Below are 20,211 nucleotides of genomic sequence, written 5' to 3'. Positions count from 1 at the left end.
AAATGATCTTCTGATCCTTTTACAGAGTGAGGAAAATACGTATTTGAACACCCTGCTATTTTGCAAGTTCTCCCACTTCGAAATCACGGAGGGGTCTGAAATTGTCATCGTAGGTGCATGTCCACTGTGAGAGACATAATCTAAAAAAAAATTCAGAAATCATAATGTATGATTTTTTTAACTATTTATTTGTATGATACAACTGCAAATAAGTATTTGAACACCTGTCTATCAGCTAGAATTCTGACCCTCAAAGACCTGTTAGTCTGCCTTTAAAATGTCCACCTCCACTCCATTTATTATCCTAAATAAGATGCACCTGTTTAAGGTCGTTAGCTGCATAAAGACACCTGTCCACCCCATACAATCAATAAGAATTCAACTACTAACATGACCAAGACCAAAGAGCTGTCCAAAGATACTAGAGACAAAATTGTACACCTCCACAACGCTGGAAATGGCTACGGGGAAATTGCCAAGCAGCTTGGTGAAAAAAGGTCCACTGTTGGAGCAATCATCAGAAAATGGAAGAAGCTAAACATTAGGGATGCTCCGATCGATCGGCCGATAATACTTGATGTGTTTCTCAATAAATTACGGTGAAATGCCGCTACATCCAAAAGCCAAGGGGCACTCTCGTGCAGAAACTCAAAATGCGCTGTAGACGAAGAACAATACACACGCAGCTGTGATGACACGCAGCTCCATGAAATGGCTGAAGGATATATTTATATTGCTGTTCTTTAAACCTTTTCAGGTATTTTCATGATCATAAAGAATATGTTTAATAATTATGTTTGACGAGTGTTTCTTTTTCAAATGCATGTTATAAACGACTCAAACTAACGATTTTAGATCGATAAGGACTTACTGATCAAAAGCCGTAGTACATGAAATAGCTGTAATATGATCGGCTGTCCGATTCAGAATAGTGATCGGCCACGTATTATAAGTGGAGATCGGCATTGATCGGAGCATCCCTACTAAACATGCCTGTCAATCTCCCTCGGACTGGGGCTCCATGTAAGATCTCACCTCGTGGGGTCGCAATGATCATAAGGTGAGAATTCGGCCCAGAACTACACGGGAGGAGCTGGTCAATGACCTGAAAAGAGCTGGGACCACCGTTTCCAATGTTACTGTTATTAATACACTACGACGTCATGGTTTGAAATCATGCATAGCAGGGAAGGTTCCCCTGCTTAAACCAGCACATGTCCAGGCCCGTCTTAAGTTTACCAATGACCATTTGGATGATCCAGAGGAGTCATGGGAGAAAGTCATGTGGTCAAATGAGACCAAAATACAACTTTTTGGTCATAATTCCGCTAAATGTGTTTGGAGGAAGAAGACTGATGAGCACCATCCCAAGAACATCATCCCTACTGTGAAGCATGGTGGTGGTAGCATCATGCTTTGTGGGTGTTTTTCTGCACATGGGGACAGAGCGACTGCACTGTATTAAGGAGAGGATGACCGGGGCCATGTATTGCGAGATTTTGGGGAACAACCTCCTTCCCTCAGTAAGAGCATTGAAGATGGGTCGAGGCTGGGTCTTTCAACATGACAATGACCCAAATCACACAGCCAGGATAACCAAGGAGTGGCTCTGTAAGAAGCATATCAAGGTTCTGGTGTGGCCTAGCCCGTCTCCAGACCTAAACCCAATAGAGTATCTTTGGAGGGAGCTCAAACTCCGTGTTTCTCAGTGACAGGCCAGAAACCTGACTGATCTAGAGAAGATCTGTGTGGAGGAGTGGGCCATAATCCCTCCTGCAGTGTGTGCAAACCTGGTGAAAAACTACAGGAAGCGTTTGACCTCTGTAATTGCAAACAAAGGCTACTATACCAAATATTAACATTGATTTTCTCAGGTGTTTAAATACTTAATTTCCTCACTGTATGTTACAATACTTTTTATATTACCTCTTTCAAAAATTGTATTCAGATTTTGCATTAAAGAATAAAGAAAAACTTCTTACAATATCATACAGAATTTTACAGAGATGCACTGATATATCCGCCAATAATCAGAATTGGTCAATAAAAGCAATTTTTCACACTATCGGCTAAAGGGCGATTTATAGTTGTGCGTAGGTTCTACGCCTTAGCTACGGCGTAGGCTATCCGTAGCCTGACGCGCACCGCGCAAAATTTTTAACAGCACGTCAGTCCTACGCGGACCGCAAGCGCTGTGATTGGTCCACCAGAACCCCTCCCATCAGGTAAAAAAACTGCGTCATGGGTATTTCCGATTGCGACGGTGAAAACAAAGAATGGCCAAGTTGAGGAGTGATTTAACTCAAACTGCATCAAAAGTCGCTGTTTATTTACATCCATCATTGCTGGTCTTCTCAAATTATACACAACAAGTTGCTGTTTCTTCTTCGTTTGTGGCTTAACTTGCAAAGCTTCTTCTTCTTTGGCGTTCACGCTGCTACTGTGGTTACACGCGTGGTTACTGCCTACCAGCGGTCTGCGTGTGTGTTTGCACGTCGACGCGGACGACGACGCAAAAGTATAAATGAAAACCGACGCGGAACCTACGCCGTCGCAGCTACGCCGTAAGACCTACGCACGACTATAACGATCCCTTTATAGGTTAAAAACAGCCAATAGTCATGGCCGATATATCCTGTCAACTAAAAGAGAACAGGAAAATGTAATGAATTTGAGCTCTGTGTATAGAAAATGCAAAGAAACATCAATCGTTTAATGTTCAATATTAATGGTCATTATATGAACGAATCTTCCGAATTGAGTTAACGCACGTTAATATAACCACCAAACTATCGGTAATGCCATCAGTATCGGCAGATATCAGTCATTGTTTCAGAGGAAAAATGTAATATAGGTGCATCTCTAGCCAAAATATGTACCACAGTTGTCACTTCAGCAGTACTCTTTTAAAAAGTACAGCTTTGCGCCTAAAGAGTTCTAGTATATTGGTACCAAATGTATACATATCTGTACCTAATGGTACATATTCAGACATTTTTTAAAAAGTACTGCCCCAGTGACAGCTGGGGTACATATTTTGACAATTTTTTCTAACTTTGTAGTTTTAACAGTGTACAGTATAAGCAGGACATCTCAGCTTCACATATAACAGAGACATTTAAACATGTTCTTTTTATTTTAATGATGACAGGAGTCAAATCACATTGAAAACACACAGTATTTTCTAGACTTTGTCAGACTGAGGTTGGAGACTGCTGCATTGTGCCGTCTGTAGGTCGTGTATAAGACATCAGTCTGAGCAGTTCTCTTTGTCCTCTAATCCTCAGCATCCGGCACAGACGGTATAATTGGTTTTTGTAACAAAATGCGTGTCTGCAGACACAGGCGAGACAGCTTTACCGTGCCCTGTGCAGTACATCAATCTTCCTGTGCAGGGGCTCAAATCTAAAATCAATGCTGGCATCCATAACAAAAACCCAAAATATAGGCGATCTTTTCCAACCCCCCTTTCAAAGCGAAGACTTTAGAACCTCAAAGACCTTCAGGGCGGACTCGATGCAACCGTCGAAATTTGAGTGCATGAAGCCGTCCCCCCCACACACCAGCAGTGGTTTGGAGAGTAGTGTCATTTGCCCGGGGCAATCCACCACCGATCTTGTCACCTAATTAGAGAACAACAAAATTGAGTGACTGGGCTTCCAATAGCTAATGCAACCTCATTCTTACATTGATAATAGTTAACAAGAGTTGTTGATCTTTATTGGTGGAAGAGAGTTTTTAAATGCTTTGATCTAATAAATGTACATTTTGTCAGTGTTGTGGAACACATTAGTCGTAGACATCCTTAATGCTAACTTTTTCATACTAAATGGAAAATATTTATATTTATTATTTAAATTATATATTTAAAATTAGAACTATGCATTAGTACATTTCCATAAAACATATAAACACTGTGCAGCTATTACACTGATCTGTTTGTTTGAACACAACCAATAGTTTTTTAACACAGTCGTTCTTAAACTGGGATGTAGGCCCCTCTTGGGGGGAATAAAATGATGCCAGGGGGGCCCCTGTTTAATGACATTTTATAAAATACATTATTTTAAATTCTGTGTAATTAAACCCCAGAGAATTGGTCTCTAACCAACCGCAATTCATTGTTTTATTAAATATGTTTATTTAATTCAAATTCTTAGTCTGAGATTGTTTTATAACATTATTTTTTTGAGGGGGGGGCAAAGGGATGCATCCCACACATAGGGGGGCGCACACCAAAAACTTTGAGAACCACTCCTTCATCTAGTGTGAGTTTGGGGCATGGCTAAATGTTTGTCAGACCAATGACAAATGGGCAAGCATCCAGAAAGCAATTTTGAATAACTTTTGAGCAATCCATGCAAATATCAACCTAAAAACCATGAAAAAAAGATTTTAACATAAATATTTAACATTTTAACCAAAGATATAAGTACGATTGTTTTTTAAAATTTGTTATCTGTTGTAAAGTAAAGTAAAGTAAAGTAAAAGATGTCAATATTTAGTGGCTTAAATACCAATGCAACGTCATCAAACACTTTCAAGCTTTCAAAAGGTTTTCAAATGATTTCTATAGGCAAGTCCAGCTTGTTTCTTCCTGGACTTGTTTCTTCCTCATGCGCACACGAAAATGTAAATTAAAAAATAAATATAATTTATTATTTGAAGAGCCATCCCTTTTCCATTTGTTGACATTATTGCTTCTGGATTGTGTCTTTTAATTCACAGAATTCCTACACTGCAAAAAATGAGTTTCTTACTTAGCATTTTTGGCTTGTTTTCAGTAAAAAATATCTTAAAATTCTTAAATTAAAGGCAGGATAGGCAGGAATTATCTAAAAAACTTTTTTTACAAATTTGTTTAAACTGTCTTTATATACCAATACATAATTAAAATGTAAGTACTCTGAAAAAGAGAGTATACAACTCGAGTGTCTGTAGACCTCTCATGACATTCGGGATGAAACAAATGATTGGCTTGCGCGACTATAACTCTCTCTCGCGACCATGGCACCACCCTTGTTGCTACTGGATCTGCCCACACATGCGCACACCCGATTGATTTGAACGTGCACGAGGCACTCTAAGAGCAAAAGTACGGCAGAGAAAGAGCATTCAGAACTCACAGTACCTGCATATCCAGTCAGCGAAGGCAAACAAGGCAAAAAAAGGAATAAACGAAGCAATCAAACGAGAGTAAATATCCCGTGGCTTTTCCTCGACTTGTATCAATGCAATCTGTTTTTAGCTTTGCAATCTTATAAATATAACTAGCTTGTTTGTTACCGAATCAAACTAAATATATTTTAAACTTTACCAGTATCGATATGCTAGCTTAATAGTGAGTACTAAAAGCCATCCTATTTGTTTATATTCATAGTGATAAAGTTAGGTGTATTATTACATGTGATTGTGACATGATGTTACTACATGCACCGCGCTCCTTCCTCTCCGCTCGTCTGAGGTAAATGCTTCTCCCAGCAGAGCCGGTCAGCGTCACACGTTCATGTGTTTTGGGGGCGTGGCTTTAGAAGAAACCCAGAAGGGAGGGGGTGGATTGAATGGAAAAATTAGCTGTGTTTAAAACAGTCGTGAGAGGTCTACAGACACTCGATTTTTATACTCTCTTTTTCAGAGTACTTACATTTTATTTATGTATTGGTATATAAAGACATAACAAATTTGCAAAAAAGTATTCCCAGATAACTCCCGCCTATCCTCCCCCTAAGATGTATCTTCTTGATGAGGAAAATGACCCAGTCTAAAATGATAAGTCTAGTTTTCAGACAAAAAATATAACCTTTTTTTTTCAACTTACTAATTCAAGTAAATTGATGCTTAAAACAAGCAAAAAAAATCTGCCAATTGTGTAAGAAAAATTCTTGAAATAAGTTAACTTTTTTCATAAACACTTAATTCAATAATTTTTTTCTTATTCCATTGGCAGATTTTTTTGCTTGTTTTAAGCACAAATTCGCTTACATTTGATATTTTTTGTCTACAAACTAGACTTATTCTCCTAGGTCATTTTGCTCATCAAGAAAATACATTTTAATTTAAGAATTTTTCGATAATTTTACTAAAAACAAAAATACCAAGTAAGAAAGTCATTTTTTGCAGTGTATAAATGTTGTCTCCCAAAAACTTAATAATACATCATGTATTTCTCTTATCTTAAGTAGTAAACATGAGAACAAACTGATTTTTTCTAATCTCTGGACTCTATCCATGTTTAGGAAAATAAAAACAGATGTTTCAGTATATTGGTAATAAACATTTTCTGAGAAATTATACTATAATTATTTACTGAAAATGTCACACCCATAAGGCTGGAATTGCACTTTTATTTAATTTTGATCCTTAATTTAAAGCCAGTCTATAAAATGTAAAGTGTCATAATAATATAATGTATGTTAATTATTAAAATATACTATTTACACACATTTCTTGTGAACATTCAATAAGAATAATGTTTAAGTCAGGAAATCCTCTCTATCTTATCTCTTGCTCATTTACAAAAAAAATTACCATAGCTCTGGTTAGCGACTTAGGGCGGAGCCTCGCTGTACAGGGTGGGCTAATTGTGATGTTTTGAAATGCCTCAGAAGATCACAGATATCAATGGTTGGACCGCAAGCTGGTGTGGAGATGGCTTTTGCATATACAAAAATACAGTGCACTTCACAGCGGGAAAAATAAATATTGAACACTTCACCATTTTTCTTAGTTAATACATTTGTAAAGAGACTATTAACATTTTTCACCAGATGTTGGTAAGAACTCATGCAACCTACAAGAAATTAAACTATAGATGTCCATAAATTCAGTTATGTTTAATAAAAACATCTGGTGAAAATTTTATGTCAATAGCACCTTTAGAAATATATTTACTAAAAAAATGGTGACATACAATACTTATTTTACCCACTGTAAGTGTTATTTTATAAAAAGTTTGTTGTCTTGAGTTTACTTACTAAGACCTTTCAGTTTTAAGCTATAAACTTTTTAAATAAATCATGCAGATCATTAAAGAAGCCTAAATCTAGTGTATTGTTGCAACACTAAAATATTTCACCTGTAGTTCGGGTAAAGTTTCTACATGCCAGAAAGTTGTAGCTTATTTTTCTCATACGAGGTTTGAAAGGGAGTGGCTGTTAATATATTTGGTTAAATGCAGAGCTTTTAATAGCAGTGGAGACGTCTTCATTGGGTCAAAACAGAGCCGAGAATAGAGCTGATGGTAAAATTAGTAGACTTTGGATGATACTCGCTTCCTCTGTGTGTTGTAGACCAAAAGTGGTATTTGTGACCAGTAAGTGACCAGGGTTACAAAACTCTGTATAATCTAGCAATATACCCCCTAAAAAAAAAACCTTAAAAGCAAACAGCAAGAAACTCTCCTTATGTTCATCAGCTACATGTTATGTGGCTGCCTAGTACTGTATATATATATAAGATGTGTTATAAGTATAGTTTATATATTTATATAACATCATGTAAGTTAAATAAAACAGACGTCGCACTGCAAACTAAAACTAAATATCTATCCAACATTTTTATGAACCGCCTCTGTGGCTCATTAAAATGATGTATGCATTTAACAATGAACTGTAAATGATGAAAGTATTCATTGTAAATCCCTTCACAGTCAGAATCAGGACCTTTGCCTGTATAGAAGTCACAAACAACGACGGCTACAAGTCCCAATGTTTAAATGTAGATATGCTGCACATAAACGACTACTAAGAGTAAACACATTCTGTGCACGGACCATTAAAAAGGCTTCAGCTGCCTCGACGCTCAACCAGATAAACATCGAGGTGCAGCGCGCAAGAGCCGAGGAAATAGTGTCCATTTCCTGAGGCTTAGGCTAGTCATCTTACATACCGAGCACTATTATCATATTGTCCAAACCTCCCCTTCCTCTTGTATCTTTAAATGGTAATCTGTGTGTAAATCAATTGATAAACGCTTGGCCTGAAACGAAGCCAAGAACAAATTGTTTGGTTTATTTAAGAGGTAAGCTGATGTAAGCACGGCTGAGCTCCTTCACCTCCCTAAATCTGTTTTACTTTGTGTTTCATTGGTCTCCATTTAATGCACTGAGGACAGACTAAAGTATTAAAATGGCACATGTAAAATTGTAGAGTTAAATTTTTCTTATACCTCTTACAAGGGTGGCTCCTAACTGCTTGGTCATGACCCAAACATGAAGATTTATCATTATGTAAAGACAGCCACATCACACAGCTTCAGTAAACACTGTAAAAAATTATTTGCTGCCTTAATTTTGTAAGTTTAAATCAAATCAGATTTTTTTGCTTGTTTTTTGCACAAATCATTTGATATTTTTGGTCTAAAAAAACTAGACTTATTTTCTTGGATCGTTTTGCTTTTAATTTAAGAATTTTTAGATATTTTTACTAAAAACAAGACAAGAATACTAAGAATTTTTTTCTTGAAAATCATTTTTTCCAGTGTAGACAAGACCGACATTGTCATAATTCCTTCCGCTTCTGACTCACAGCCTGTAAGTTAACTTTTGTTAGTCTTGCATTTTGAGCGAATCTTTCAAACATGGTAAGGAGCGTCACATTTTTGGCTGTCGTCAGAGGTATTCAGGCCAATCACAACATACAGATTAGCTGGCCAATCAGGGACAAAGCGCTTTTCAGATCAATGAGTTTTGTACAAAATCCGTGCGTTTCAGGAAGAGAGTGAAATATGGAGCTACAAAAATATATGGTATGTGGAAAATAATCTGTTTTTTTAACCATAAACCACGCAAACACATTGTATTATACAAAATACACAAAATAACATTGTTTTTTAGCAATGAAATAGGTCCTCTTTAAACCCAACAGTTGCACTGTAAAAAAATTAAAATCAGTTCAAACAACTAAATGCAAATCAATTCAACCTACTTTTTAAGTTTTGACTCTTAATAAGTTGACATAACTTAGAAAAACAAGTAAAAATTGTAATAAGTTGACATAACTTAAAAAAACAAGTTAAAATTGTTTAAATTAATATGTTAAAGGCACACCGCAGAACTTTTTGGCCACATGTATTTTTCACGTCTAGCGCCCCTAGGGGCCACAAGCGCCACAGCACTGTCGCAAAGGAAAAGAAGACAACTCTTTAGGTCACAAAGTGTGCGCCATGTTGTAGGTCCATGAGGCTACCACGGTGAAATTCGTGTTCGAAAAAAATAATAGTGTTCGGGCTTCAGTTCGCTGGCCCAATATTGATCCTCGTCCTCCTTTTTATTCTGTCACTCTCCCGTTTTCTCTTTCTGGTCTCCTCCGACAAAACCTTGGGTTTCTTTTTTCTTAGTTGCTGCTTTGGCCATGACAAAAACAACAGGAAAATAAATAGTTGAGCTCTCACATCTGAATTTCAGGGGTGGAGGAAGTGACGTATGCCGTAAAGCAGATTTTTTTAGTTTTTTGTTTACTACCCGAAACCCCAAGTATAAAAGTATGAGTAAAAGCGATACAGACCCTGTCAGGCTATGGTAGACATGTCATTCAACCTATTTTAAGTCAATGTACCATCACAAGGGTCTTGAAAATATATTATGAAGGTTGAAAAACTACAAAGTGTCACTTTAAATTAAAGTAACATAAAAAATATATGTTGATTTGATATCATTTTCAGTGTGGGTTTGTTTAATTTTGTTCAACCATGAGTTGAAACACATAAAAAAAATGTGAAACCATCACTAAAACAAATCCTTGAGAGTCTCTTGATAGCAACCTATGTTTATTTTTACAGTTTTAATACTGTGACACGCTGACCACACTGGATGGTTTTAATGACCGAAGTGGTGCGAGCGCCATCCACAACGCCTATTAATTATGAATTTAAGTTATTTATTATTAAGCATGTGTGATAAAAGGAAACGTACTGTTGAAAAAGCATGCATGTACAGAAGATTAAGAGTCATGATTCATGAAGAGTCTTTCCAGGAGTGCAGAGGAGTCAATGACTTTGACATGTGGTGTGATGTACAGTATACGTGTGTGTGTGCGTGCTGGTTTATACTCAGCAAACTGCGATGTGGCCAATGAGAATAACTGACTCGTGCTCCATACCCTCTATGTGTTTGACCGGGATCTGGCACGTGCACAGGTGTGTGTGTGTGTGTGTACAACAGCAAGTGCTCTGTTCCTGCATGTGCAGTCTAAACGGGCCTTGGCCCGATCTCTGGTCCTCAGCGCTCCCACACAGATGTTCTATGTCCTTTGACCTCAACTGGGCCCCAGCGCTGCGTGTCACAGGGGCCGACAGCGTGGGGGCCCAAAAACAAAATGTCTGTGTGTGCGTCGCGCGTGCGCACACGAGAGAATGCAACTGTGCGAGAAAGGGCGCTGTCCCACGCAGTGTGCGAATGCATAAAGTACTACTGTAAGTATGCGTGTGTGTCTGTGTGAGCTGAGCGAGTGGGGGGAGAGGATGGATCAGTATGTGTGCGTGTGTGTGAAAGAGAGAGACTGAATCTAGCAACCCCTCTTCTGATAAAGTTAGACTAGTTTTTTTTCCCACTAGAACATTCTCTCTATTCACCAATGCGGTCTGTAGAGCGGCTTTATTAAAAATGAATGCCTTTCGCTGTATAGCAGGGAGGCTTTTATTAGTTGCGCTGGCCTGAATAAGCCAAGGCCTGAAAACTCTTTTTCGCTCCTGCTATATACGATGGCATCAACAAGGTGTTTCTGAATGCATTTTTTATGTAATAAAAGAACGTCTTTGTGAAAAAACAGCAAAACCTCAAAAAGAGATTATATCTTGAACTATATGTTATTTTAAATTACACCAGTAAACTGTTAGTCTTATAATATGTGACCATGCCTGCTAAAGTCAATTTTTTTTCTACATAAAAACCATCCTACATAACATCAAGAACATTCATTGAATATAATTATGATATCTTTAAAACAATGTTATTTTGTGTATTTGGTATAATACAATATATTCATGTGGTTTATGGTTAAAAAACACATTATTTTCCACATACCGTACATTTTTGTAGCTCCAGATTTCACTCTCTTCCTGAAACGCAAGGATTTGAAAAGCGCTGTGTCTCTGATTGGCCAGTTAATCTGTGTGTTGTGATTGCTCTGAATACCTCTGACGTCAGCCGGAAATGTGACGCTCCTTACCATGTTTGAAAGATTCGGTCACAATGCAATGCTAACAGGAGTTAACTTACAGGCTATGAGTCCGAACCGGGAGGAATTATGATAATGTCGAGTCCTTGTTTATGTCAAACCCAGGAAGTAAACTGTTGCCTGCAATCCGTGTGTTTGTTGTAGTCCAAGAAAAGAGATTTACGTTACCCCGCTTAAAACCCAAACAATACCTACATTATATGCATAAAAATACCATCAACATTGTCATATAATTATCCACCAACAAATCGATTCCCAACATCTTCTTCATCTTACCTGTGAATATCGCCACTTCTGACACTTGATGCTCTCAGGTTGAGGAAGCCCTGGCATCACCTTCTCCAGCTCTTTCAGGATGACAGTCTGTACTTCATCTTTCTCCTCCTCTAGGTGCTGGAGGCCAAAGGGAACGCTGGTGTGGACCACCACAGAAGGCCCAAAGTCCTTTGATGCTGTCGAGAGATATGAGCACACACTTTATTACTAAATCACGAGGTCATACAAACATGGACAATGCACAGATCACAGGCTTTGGATTGTGTGCTGCACCATGAAGAGATGAGTCAAGGACCGAGTAATTTCAAAATCCAGATGGAGATAAATGGCCCTCACAACAACAAAAATGTGGAAATGTGGAGAACTGTGTAGTTTAAAGAGAAGAGTCATATAATGATGACATCATATGAGATCAGTGGATGGTGCAGGCATGGCAACATATGAAACTTTTTTGTGAGAATGCTTTTAGACATGAATTCAGTATCCACTGAGGTTTATGTGGGATTGCACGTGTCCCATTTATTCAAAATGATTTGTTCCAGGTTAATTTTTTCCAAACAGCTTCCTGATTTTGCTTCTGCTTTCTGTCTGATAAGTCTCCTCATCTGTTTGGGGGAAAATTCTTACATAAACAGCATCATACAGTACAAGTCAAGCTAATAGATTTAACAATAAAACAGGATGCCCCTGCTGCTTGAAAGATGAAGTATGCTTCAACACAGGTCACTTTGACTTTATTATGAGCTTAACTTTAACAGAGTGAGATGCACATTTGTAACCAAGTTGAAATTTCATAATCAAATTTGGCATCACTCAGTCGAGATTATATTTTCATACAATGTTCAATATAGGATGATTTCATGCAAATCACAAAAGAAGACTTGGTTGGGTTTTTACAGACCGAGTCAAATTTTCGAGATGCGACCTGGAGCATATTAGATAATAAATAAAATAACATAAACACCTTTATTTGTCAGTCCCAGTACTGCGGTGAGCTCGGGGAGGGTTAGCGTGAGTGAAGTTTAGGAACTGTTTCAAACACTGTCCAGCCATCTCATCATCAGACCCCGGTTTCTCAGTGATGTCATCTATGGGCACACCAAACCCTATGATCTAATTCTTTACGGGCCAAGCTCATCGGCAGAGGTGCAACCTACCGAGGCCAGTCCTGATCTTAACCTTACACATACTGTAGTCAACGCTCCAATAACACTGCTTTAAATATTTACATATTTAACATGATTGGAGGAAATAATCCTTTATTGGGTTCAATAAACATGGGCTTGAGCAGCTGGATGAATGGATGGAGAGTAAGTGAATTTTGGATTTGTGCAATAAAGCATCGCTGATCAGTGCCTGAGAAACAAAAACTGGTTTTGAATAAGACCAATGTGTGCTGATTCATAATATTAAAGCCGCTGGCAGATTCACACGGTTTACACAAGGGCTTTATGACCACCTGTGAGGAGGGGTTTTTTGGTTAATGCAGTCGATTCACTAAAATCAATTGTATTAAGAAGGGTTTTGTGGACCAACAGGGAACAATGAGTCATTTAAATGGTGTCCATTGGCATGCACCGCAAGAACATGGAGGATGTATGATTCTAGGAAAAGGTTTTAAATATTAGCTGTGAAACTGGCATGCTTCTGGAAAAGAGGAAGTCATTTTCTTCCAGCTGTATTCACTCGCCTATATGGGAGTTTATGAGGTTTTCAGCTAAACCTTGTGCTGCACATAAAAGTGCATCAGTTGAATGCATCAGTGACAGAACGCCAAAACTTCAAACATAGAAAAGGTCATTTTTGAAAAATAGTATACTAAAATGATTTTCTTATGAGGTGGCCAGCTCAATACTTATAACTGTGAGTACTGGGTTAAAAACACAGGCACGGTCATTTTCCATTTGCAGAACAGTCAAAGTATATACGTGTTTGGCAAAGTGCCATGTAAAGAGGAGAGGAAAAGGAGAAGCAGAGGGTGAGAGAGAGACCTTCCTTAAAAAGAGAGTTACAGTGTTTATGTGTGCATGTGCCAGAATGTGACTGAGCACGAGAGAGAGAGAGAGGTCATTTAGCGTGGGTAGAGGGCTGGCATTGTGCCCACTGGTTGAGTCACTTATTTTTTGATGGGGGCAGAGCTTGTCGCAAAGTTCACAAGATGAACAGGAAACTGCGTGTAATGCCGGACAGAAAATTATTTCAATTTTAGGATTTCTAATTAAAAAATGTTATTATATGAAATCAAAGATGAATGCATTGCAAGTATTTCTCCTAATCTGATTTAATATGCACATATAACTATAATAAAGCCATTTGCAGGTTTATTTGCAAACACAGAAGTGGTGGTGTTACAAAACTCTGATCCTTTCGTTTGAGCATCTTACAACAACATTAGGGGCCCAATCACACAGAATGTGTTTATGGCAGTGGCAGGCCTCCTTTGAATGATTTTCTATGGGCAGTGAGCGTTATGTGCGCTGTTTAACTGCGCCGAACGCCTTGTGGTTTGGCCGCCTCCTGCGCCACGCGTTTTTACAGAAGCGCCCAACACATTTTTCCATTGTCCAATCCAATGAGGGGAGAGGCGGGCCTTTCGTTGTGATGACAGAAGTTTATAATTGCTTGGAAAAACCGGAGACTGCACTTACTCACTGACTCCTGCGTGTTTTTGCACCTCTCACTCTCAATCAAGGTCAGAGCAAGCGGCCTATTTTTAAAGTTTTTGCTAATATGACATTTAACCGCAAAAGAGCACTCACGCTTCAATATTTGATTGACAGGAAAGCTGCCTCGGTGGTTGCCTAGCAATATAAAAATCTGCACGCACTGCATTTTTAAAGTGACCCAAAAAGGCAGTGTGGCGCATAGATATGTATAAAGGCTAGATGTCTCGCCCTCGCTGCTGGCCAATTGAGTGGAACCATCCACATTTGGCGGCCATCTTACCACAGGCAGCTCGCTTACTCGTAGCATTGTGTTTTAATGGTGCAGGTACTTTAAAATGACCATAACTTGCTTAATAACGGTTTGGTTTGTTATAAACGTCAAAGATGTACCTATGACACTGCATACTTATAAAAAATGAAAATGAAACAAGTTAAATCCAGAATTATAGCCACGTTAATAACGTTTGTAAGAAACCAAACCGTTAGAAAATTGAGCAAGTTATGGTCATTTAATGGTCAAGTACCTGCACCATTAAAACTCGATGCTACGAGTGAGCGAGCTGCCTGTGGTAAGATGGCCGCCAGGTGATGACGTTAGAGACTCCGGCGTAACACATCTAGCCTTTATACATATCTATGGTGCGGCGCACCTTGCGTTTCCAAGCGTTTAAAACACGTTTGATGTGATTGTCCCCTTTAGTCAACCAATAAACCTAGTTTTAGTCAGGGCTATTGATTTGTTCAGCCAATGTGCTTAGGATTCTTGGTAACACATTTTTTTACATTTCAGTATTGCACACTACTTTTCTGACTATACAGTGTTAAAAGAGGTCAAAATATATACCCCACCTGTCATGGGGACAGTACCCTTTAAAAAGGTCCTTACAGTATATGGACCATTAGGTAAATGGGTACCAATATGTACCTTTAAAGGAATAGTCTACCCTTTTGCCATATTAAACTATGTTATTACCTCAACTTAGACAAATTAATACACATATATCTTTTTTCAATGCGTGCACTGTACAGCGCGTCGTGAATGTGTTAGCATTTAGCCTTGACCCATTCATTCCTAATGCACGCGCAGGCTATTTGAGTCCTGACATCAGAAAAATATCAGTCTATACACACGTTTTGTATATTTGACTATTTTACCCATAACACCTAGAGTGAGAAAATGAATGCGCAATATTGAAATATAATATAATCTGTTAATATGATATGAATCATATATTTGCTCAATTGCAAAATAAAGGTCATCTTTACAATGGTACACATGACACACTGAAGCATTGTGACTTCTTCTTATGACAAAGTAAGTGTAGAGCGCGACACAAACTACCGCGGGGTTAATTGTAACGCAGCTACATTACATATTTATACTGGGCTGAGCAATCTGTGCTTTTGGTCATTTCCTCTATTGTCAGAAGATGATCTCCTGTGAATTTGTGAAAAGTTTTGATGTGTTTTGGTTAAGATATTGAACAGAGAGGGTTTTAGAGGCATAAAAGTACATTTCTTCGTCTTATGTTTTTTGATTTTTGAATTGAGCGTGTGGGTCACCTCATCCATGTGGGTCGTGTTACCTAAAACATAACACCATTTAAAAACATGACAGCTACTCCTACTGATAGCTGGGATTTTAAAAAAAATTACACAGCAGGGTTAGTTGAAACACAGTGTTACACTAAGCCTCCAGTAATGATATTGAAATAAAAACAATACAAATACTACAAATCAAGATGATAACTGTTAATACAATATCAGGGGAAATAACTCACAATATGACTTTTTTGTCTTAATTGTAAAGCCCTTTCAAAAAACACCAATATGTTTCTTAATACAAGGATGGTTATATGAAGGATCATGGATGAATGATTTTGTGAATATCTTTCTATTGTAGGCACATATATAAACAATAAACACCTTTAGTATATAGACAGATTGTATTGAACTATTTGTGTTTAAACTCGATTTTCTAGCAGGTGTTACAACAAACTCTCTGTTTTTTACAATGAACTCCAACTATGGGGTAAGTTGTAACGTTTGAACTTCTGTCACTTTCAGTGTAATTGTATGATAACGGTAGGTCCCACAAACAAACTTTAAGTGTTTATTTGTAGCAGAGATGTGTGTGTGTTGATTGTGTAAAAAATATTAATCTAACTTAAATATTTTTTGAATGATAGAGCCAAAGTCAAAAAGCGTTAGGTTGTGTCCCGCTCTCCCCTATTTATTTCCAATTTTTTGGGTGAATTTATCTTTATGCAAAATGCATACAAATTATAGAAAAAAGATGTTTAGTCACTATTTTGAAAGTATGAAATATGATTGATTGAAAATGTTATATTACCATTGATGCTCACCTCATGTGGTGGACACACAATGCAATTTTATTAACATTTCTGCTAAAGCACACGTATACAATATAATACAGATTTAAAGGGATAGTTCTCCCAAAAATGAAAATTCTGTCAAAATTTAGACACTTTTATTACAAACCTGTATAAATTTATTTGTTTTGATGAACAAAAAGGATGTTTTGAGGAATCATTGTAACCAAACCGATCAGAGGACCCACTGGCTTTTATTATTATTTTTAGGATTTATTTTTCCTACTATGGAAGTCAATTGAGCCTCTGATTGGTTTGGTTACAAACATGTTATACAGGTTTTTAACATGAGTGACTAAATGATGACAGAATTTTCCTTTTCGGTGGACTATCCCCTCAAATGTACAGTGTTTTGTACTTTTGGTAAAAATTTATTTTTGTAAAATCTTCTCATTGTACAGTTTATATATGTATGGAATTGCTCGGTGGTATAAAGTTGGTGCCTCATGTACTGCATGCTGGGATCCCATTCGTCAAAACGAATTGTGCACGGAAAGCCTACCGTAGTACCAGAGTGAGGTAAGATTCTCGCCTTAATTAATTCCTTCCCATAATTATACACATAATGTTATAATTATATTATGACTCACATCTAGAGCATGCAAGTTAGAAAACTAGTCCCATCCGAATGGTGCTTTTGATTGAAATTCATTCATCCCAGTCATTTTGGTAAACACAACACTTTTTTAATAAGTTTCAGATTACTTATGTAATCAAACTCGCATCAATTATGAACCAGTTCTGATTTTTGGTAACCATCATCCAGTCCCGATATAGCTCACTCCACATTAAGCGAACTGCACAAATGTGCTTCGTGCCAGACGCTCAGGAACACAGTAATAGCTTATAATTAGCGGCCTGCCAAAAAGTTTTCAAAGAGAGCTTGGGGTGCTGCGCGAGATCAGACTCAGACCTACTTTACTGGAAGTACAAGCAAAACACATTACAGAAATGAAAATGAAGATTAAAGCGTGGCCGTATGACGGCTGTGGAGGCTGGAAGGAGCGTTCGGCCTCAAAGAACAGCATAGCAGAATGCAAAATTTAACAGCTCTCCTAATTATGATGTTGCCCTCAGACACATTGCAGCGGATGAAAGGTGACAGGTGCACTGGCTGTTTTTATGGGGCTGAATCTATTGGGCTTCTGTAGATATGCGGTCGTGAACTGACACAACCTTTCTGAGGATAAACTTTAAACTTTGTTTTTCATTGATGCATAAAAGTCTCAGACAAGAAACTAAAAGCTTGAACTGATTTTGCCAAGTGAGAGATCAACGTTGTTTATTGACTGTGAAACCACACGTTTTCTGTTGCCCCAAACTCTAACCATAACTTTTCCCTATATTCAAAGGCAGGATGAATAACAATAATGCAGAAGCATCTAACTATGCTGTAAGCCTAAACTTCACATTAACTGTAAACCTATCCCTTATATCGAATATGCATAACATACACTTAAAGGCGCCGTTTCAAGGGTGTTGATTAATAAATGCACATAAAGTGTAAAGTATAAAATGTAGTTCAGAGATTGTCGGTGCATATTACTTACCTACACGGTCAGACAAATGGTCAAAAACTAGTCCCAATCTGTCTCTGAGGTCCTAATATGTACCATTTAGGTACACTGTCAGAAAAAAGGTACCAAATTGCAGCCAATGTTCATCGCTAACGATTTGGGACAAATATGATGTTATTTAATGTTAAACTATGTGAGTGGTGCTTTGTGGCGCGACAGGGATTTGAGCAGTGTCCAGAGTCACAGTGGACAGCCGCCAGGCACCGCCGTTGTGCGTACATTCCCTGAAAATAATGTGTTCTGTTTTTAAATTCATGGCGCGACGCAGCACTTCTTGTCCGGTGTGCGGCCCCCTTAAGGTTCCGTTTTGTACCTTTACAGGTATATAAAACATAATAAAATTTTTGGGTACATTACTGTACCTTAAGGATCTACTTTGTACCTTTAGGGGGTATGCACACCAAAGCTTTTAAACTCGGCTGAAACGCCCGGCAGACACCGACTGCCAGCTTTTTTACTGCTCAAATTGAGTTAACTTACCACATTGTTCGACCTCCTCAATCATTTTCTTCCAAACAAGATCCTTTTAATTCCTGTAAAAGTCGAAGATGTCTCGTATAGCGATGATTGTCCTCCATTGTTGTTTTGTTTTTCTGCCTCCGCTCGCTTCCTGCAATCACGTAACTGCTAGAGCAAGCTCCTGATTGTTTAACGCGGCGTGAAAATCCGCCAAAGTTCCGATTTTTTAACTCGCGCAGATCACGCGTCAACACTTAATTTGCGCGGAATGCGCCATTTGCGCTGCAGGATGGCTCTTTGTATCTTTGCATTGACTTTACATGTAAATCACTCGAGCTTGCTGCCTCTTCCGCGTCTGGTGTGAATGCACCATTAGAGGTACAGTTAACTGTTTTACCCCTAAAATTCAAGTGGTACCATTTTTTCCTTAAGGTACACAATAGGTCCTTAGGGTGAGATATTGTACCCCAAAAGGTACCCCAATTTCAGTGTGTTGTATAGCCATAAAGGTACAAAATGAATCTTTGACAGTATAACCCCAGCGACAGAAAAGGTCAAGTTCTGTACCTTTTATTCTGACAGTGTACAACATTTAGTACCAATATGTAATTTGAGGTACTATCTTTAAGGTACTAATATGCAGTCTTTGGTAACAATATGAACCTCTGAAGTACTAATATGAACACATTTTGAAAGGGTACTACCCCAGCCATAGCAACGGACACATTTTTCTGACAGTGTGCATTTATTTTGGATTATATAACTGATGGCTAACCTCACTGAAAGAGTAATTGTGGCTTGGGCTTCCTAGAAAGATTTTGCACAAAGAAGTTTAATTTTGTGAATGAAAACCTGAAAATTGTCTTCAAGCACATGTGCGTGTAATTTTCAATAATTGAACAGTCCATTCTCTATTATTTCTTACATAACACGCACACCATCACAAACATACACACATAATCACGCAGACAGCTCTTCAACATTCGTGTGAATAGACAATTGAGCATTCAGCATAATTTCGAGACACAGCCCTTTGTGCTATTGATGACACACTTGAAGGCAGACAAACTCAATTGGACAGTGATGTTGCGTAATTCGAGAAGACAGAAAAGTGGGAGATAATGGTCTAGCAAAACGAATAGACGAGCAGGGTGCAAGAGCAGAGCCATGTGTTTGTAATTAAAGCTGGATTAAATACAAATGTTCACAAACCAATATAAACCACCATCACAATCTTTTTTTTTGCCACTCTGGATACAAAAAGCATGCATCTTTTTGTATACTTTTCCATGTATGGCAAAGTACAGTGTGCATCAAGCGGTGAAAAGTGAATAAATCAGTGCATTCGATACAATCACTGATCTATATAAATGACTAAATTGCGCATAGAACGCTTAACGTAACAGCTGATGAGTCTCCATTTCTATTGACCCATTCAGGTGGTAGAGTCAGAATTTGGTGTAAATAGAATGAGAACATGGATCCATCATGCCTTGTTACCACTGTGCAGGCTGGTGGTGGTGCTGTAATGGTGTGGGGGATGTTTTCTTGGCACACTTTAGGCCCCTTAGTGCCAATTGGGCATCGTTTAAATGCCACAGCCTACCTGAGCATTGTTTCTGACCATGTCCATCCCTTTATGACCACCATGTACCCATCCTCTGAT

At 38.1% G+C, this 20,211-nt stretch overlaps 1 protein-coding gene across 4 annotated transcripts in view; it reads right to left on the bottom strand.

The window, feature by feature from the left end:
- Positions 1–3,117: 3,117 nt before the first annotated feature.
- Positions 3,118–20,211, bottom strand: part of rnls (renalase, FAD-dependent amine oxidase) — a 56,751-nt gene continuing 39,657 nt past the window's right edge. For 3 of the 4 annotated variants that reach the window (XM_055175573.2, XM_055175572.2, XM_055175571.2), the window contains 2 exons: positions 11,451–11,626; positions 3,118–3,623 (listed from right to left, as the gene is read on the bottom strand). In XM_055175573.2, coding sequence (XP_055031548.1) covers positions 3,471–3,623; positions 11,451–11,626 — 329 coding nt within the window. In that variant the 3' untranslated portion in view covers positions 3,118–3,470. The remainder of the gene's footprint in view (positions 3,624–11,450; positions 11,627–20,211) is intronic. The other variant, XM_055175574.2, reaches the window with a different exon arrangement.

Source organism: Misgurnus anguillicaudatus, chromosome 4, assembly GCF_027580225.2.
Source record: "Misgurnus anguillicaudatus chromosome 4, ASM2758022v2, whole genome shotgun sequence".
NCBI lineage: Eukaryota > Metazoa > Chordata > Actinopteri > Cypriniformes > Cobitidae > Misgurnus > Misgurnus anguillicaudatus.
This window is presented reverse-complemented; position numbering and strand designations above follow the sequence as displayed.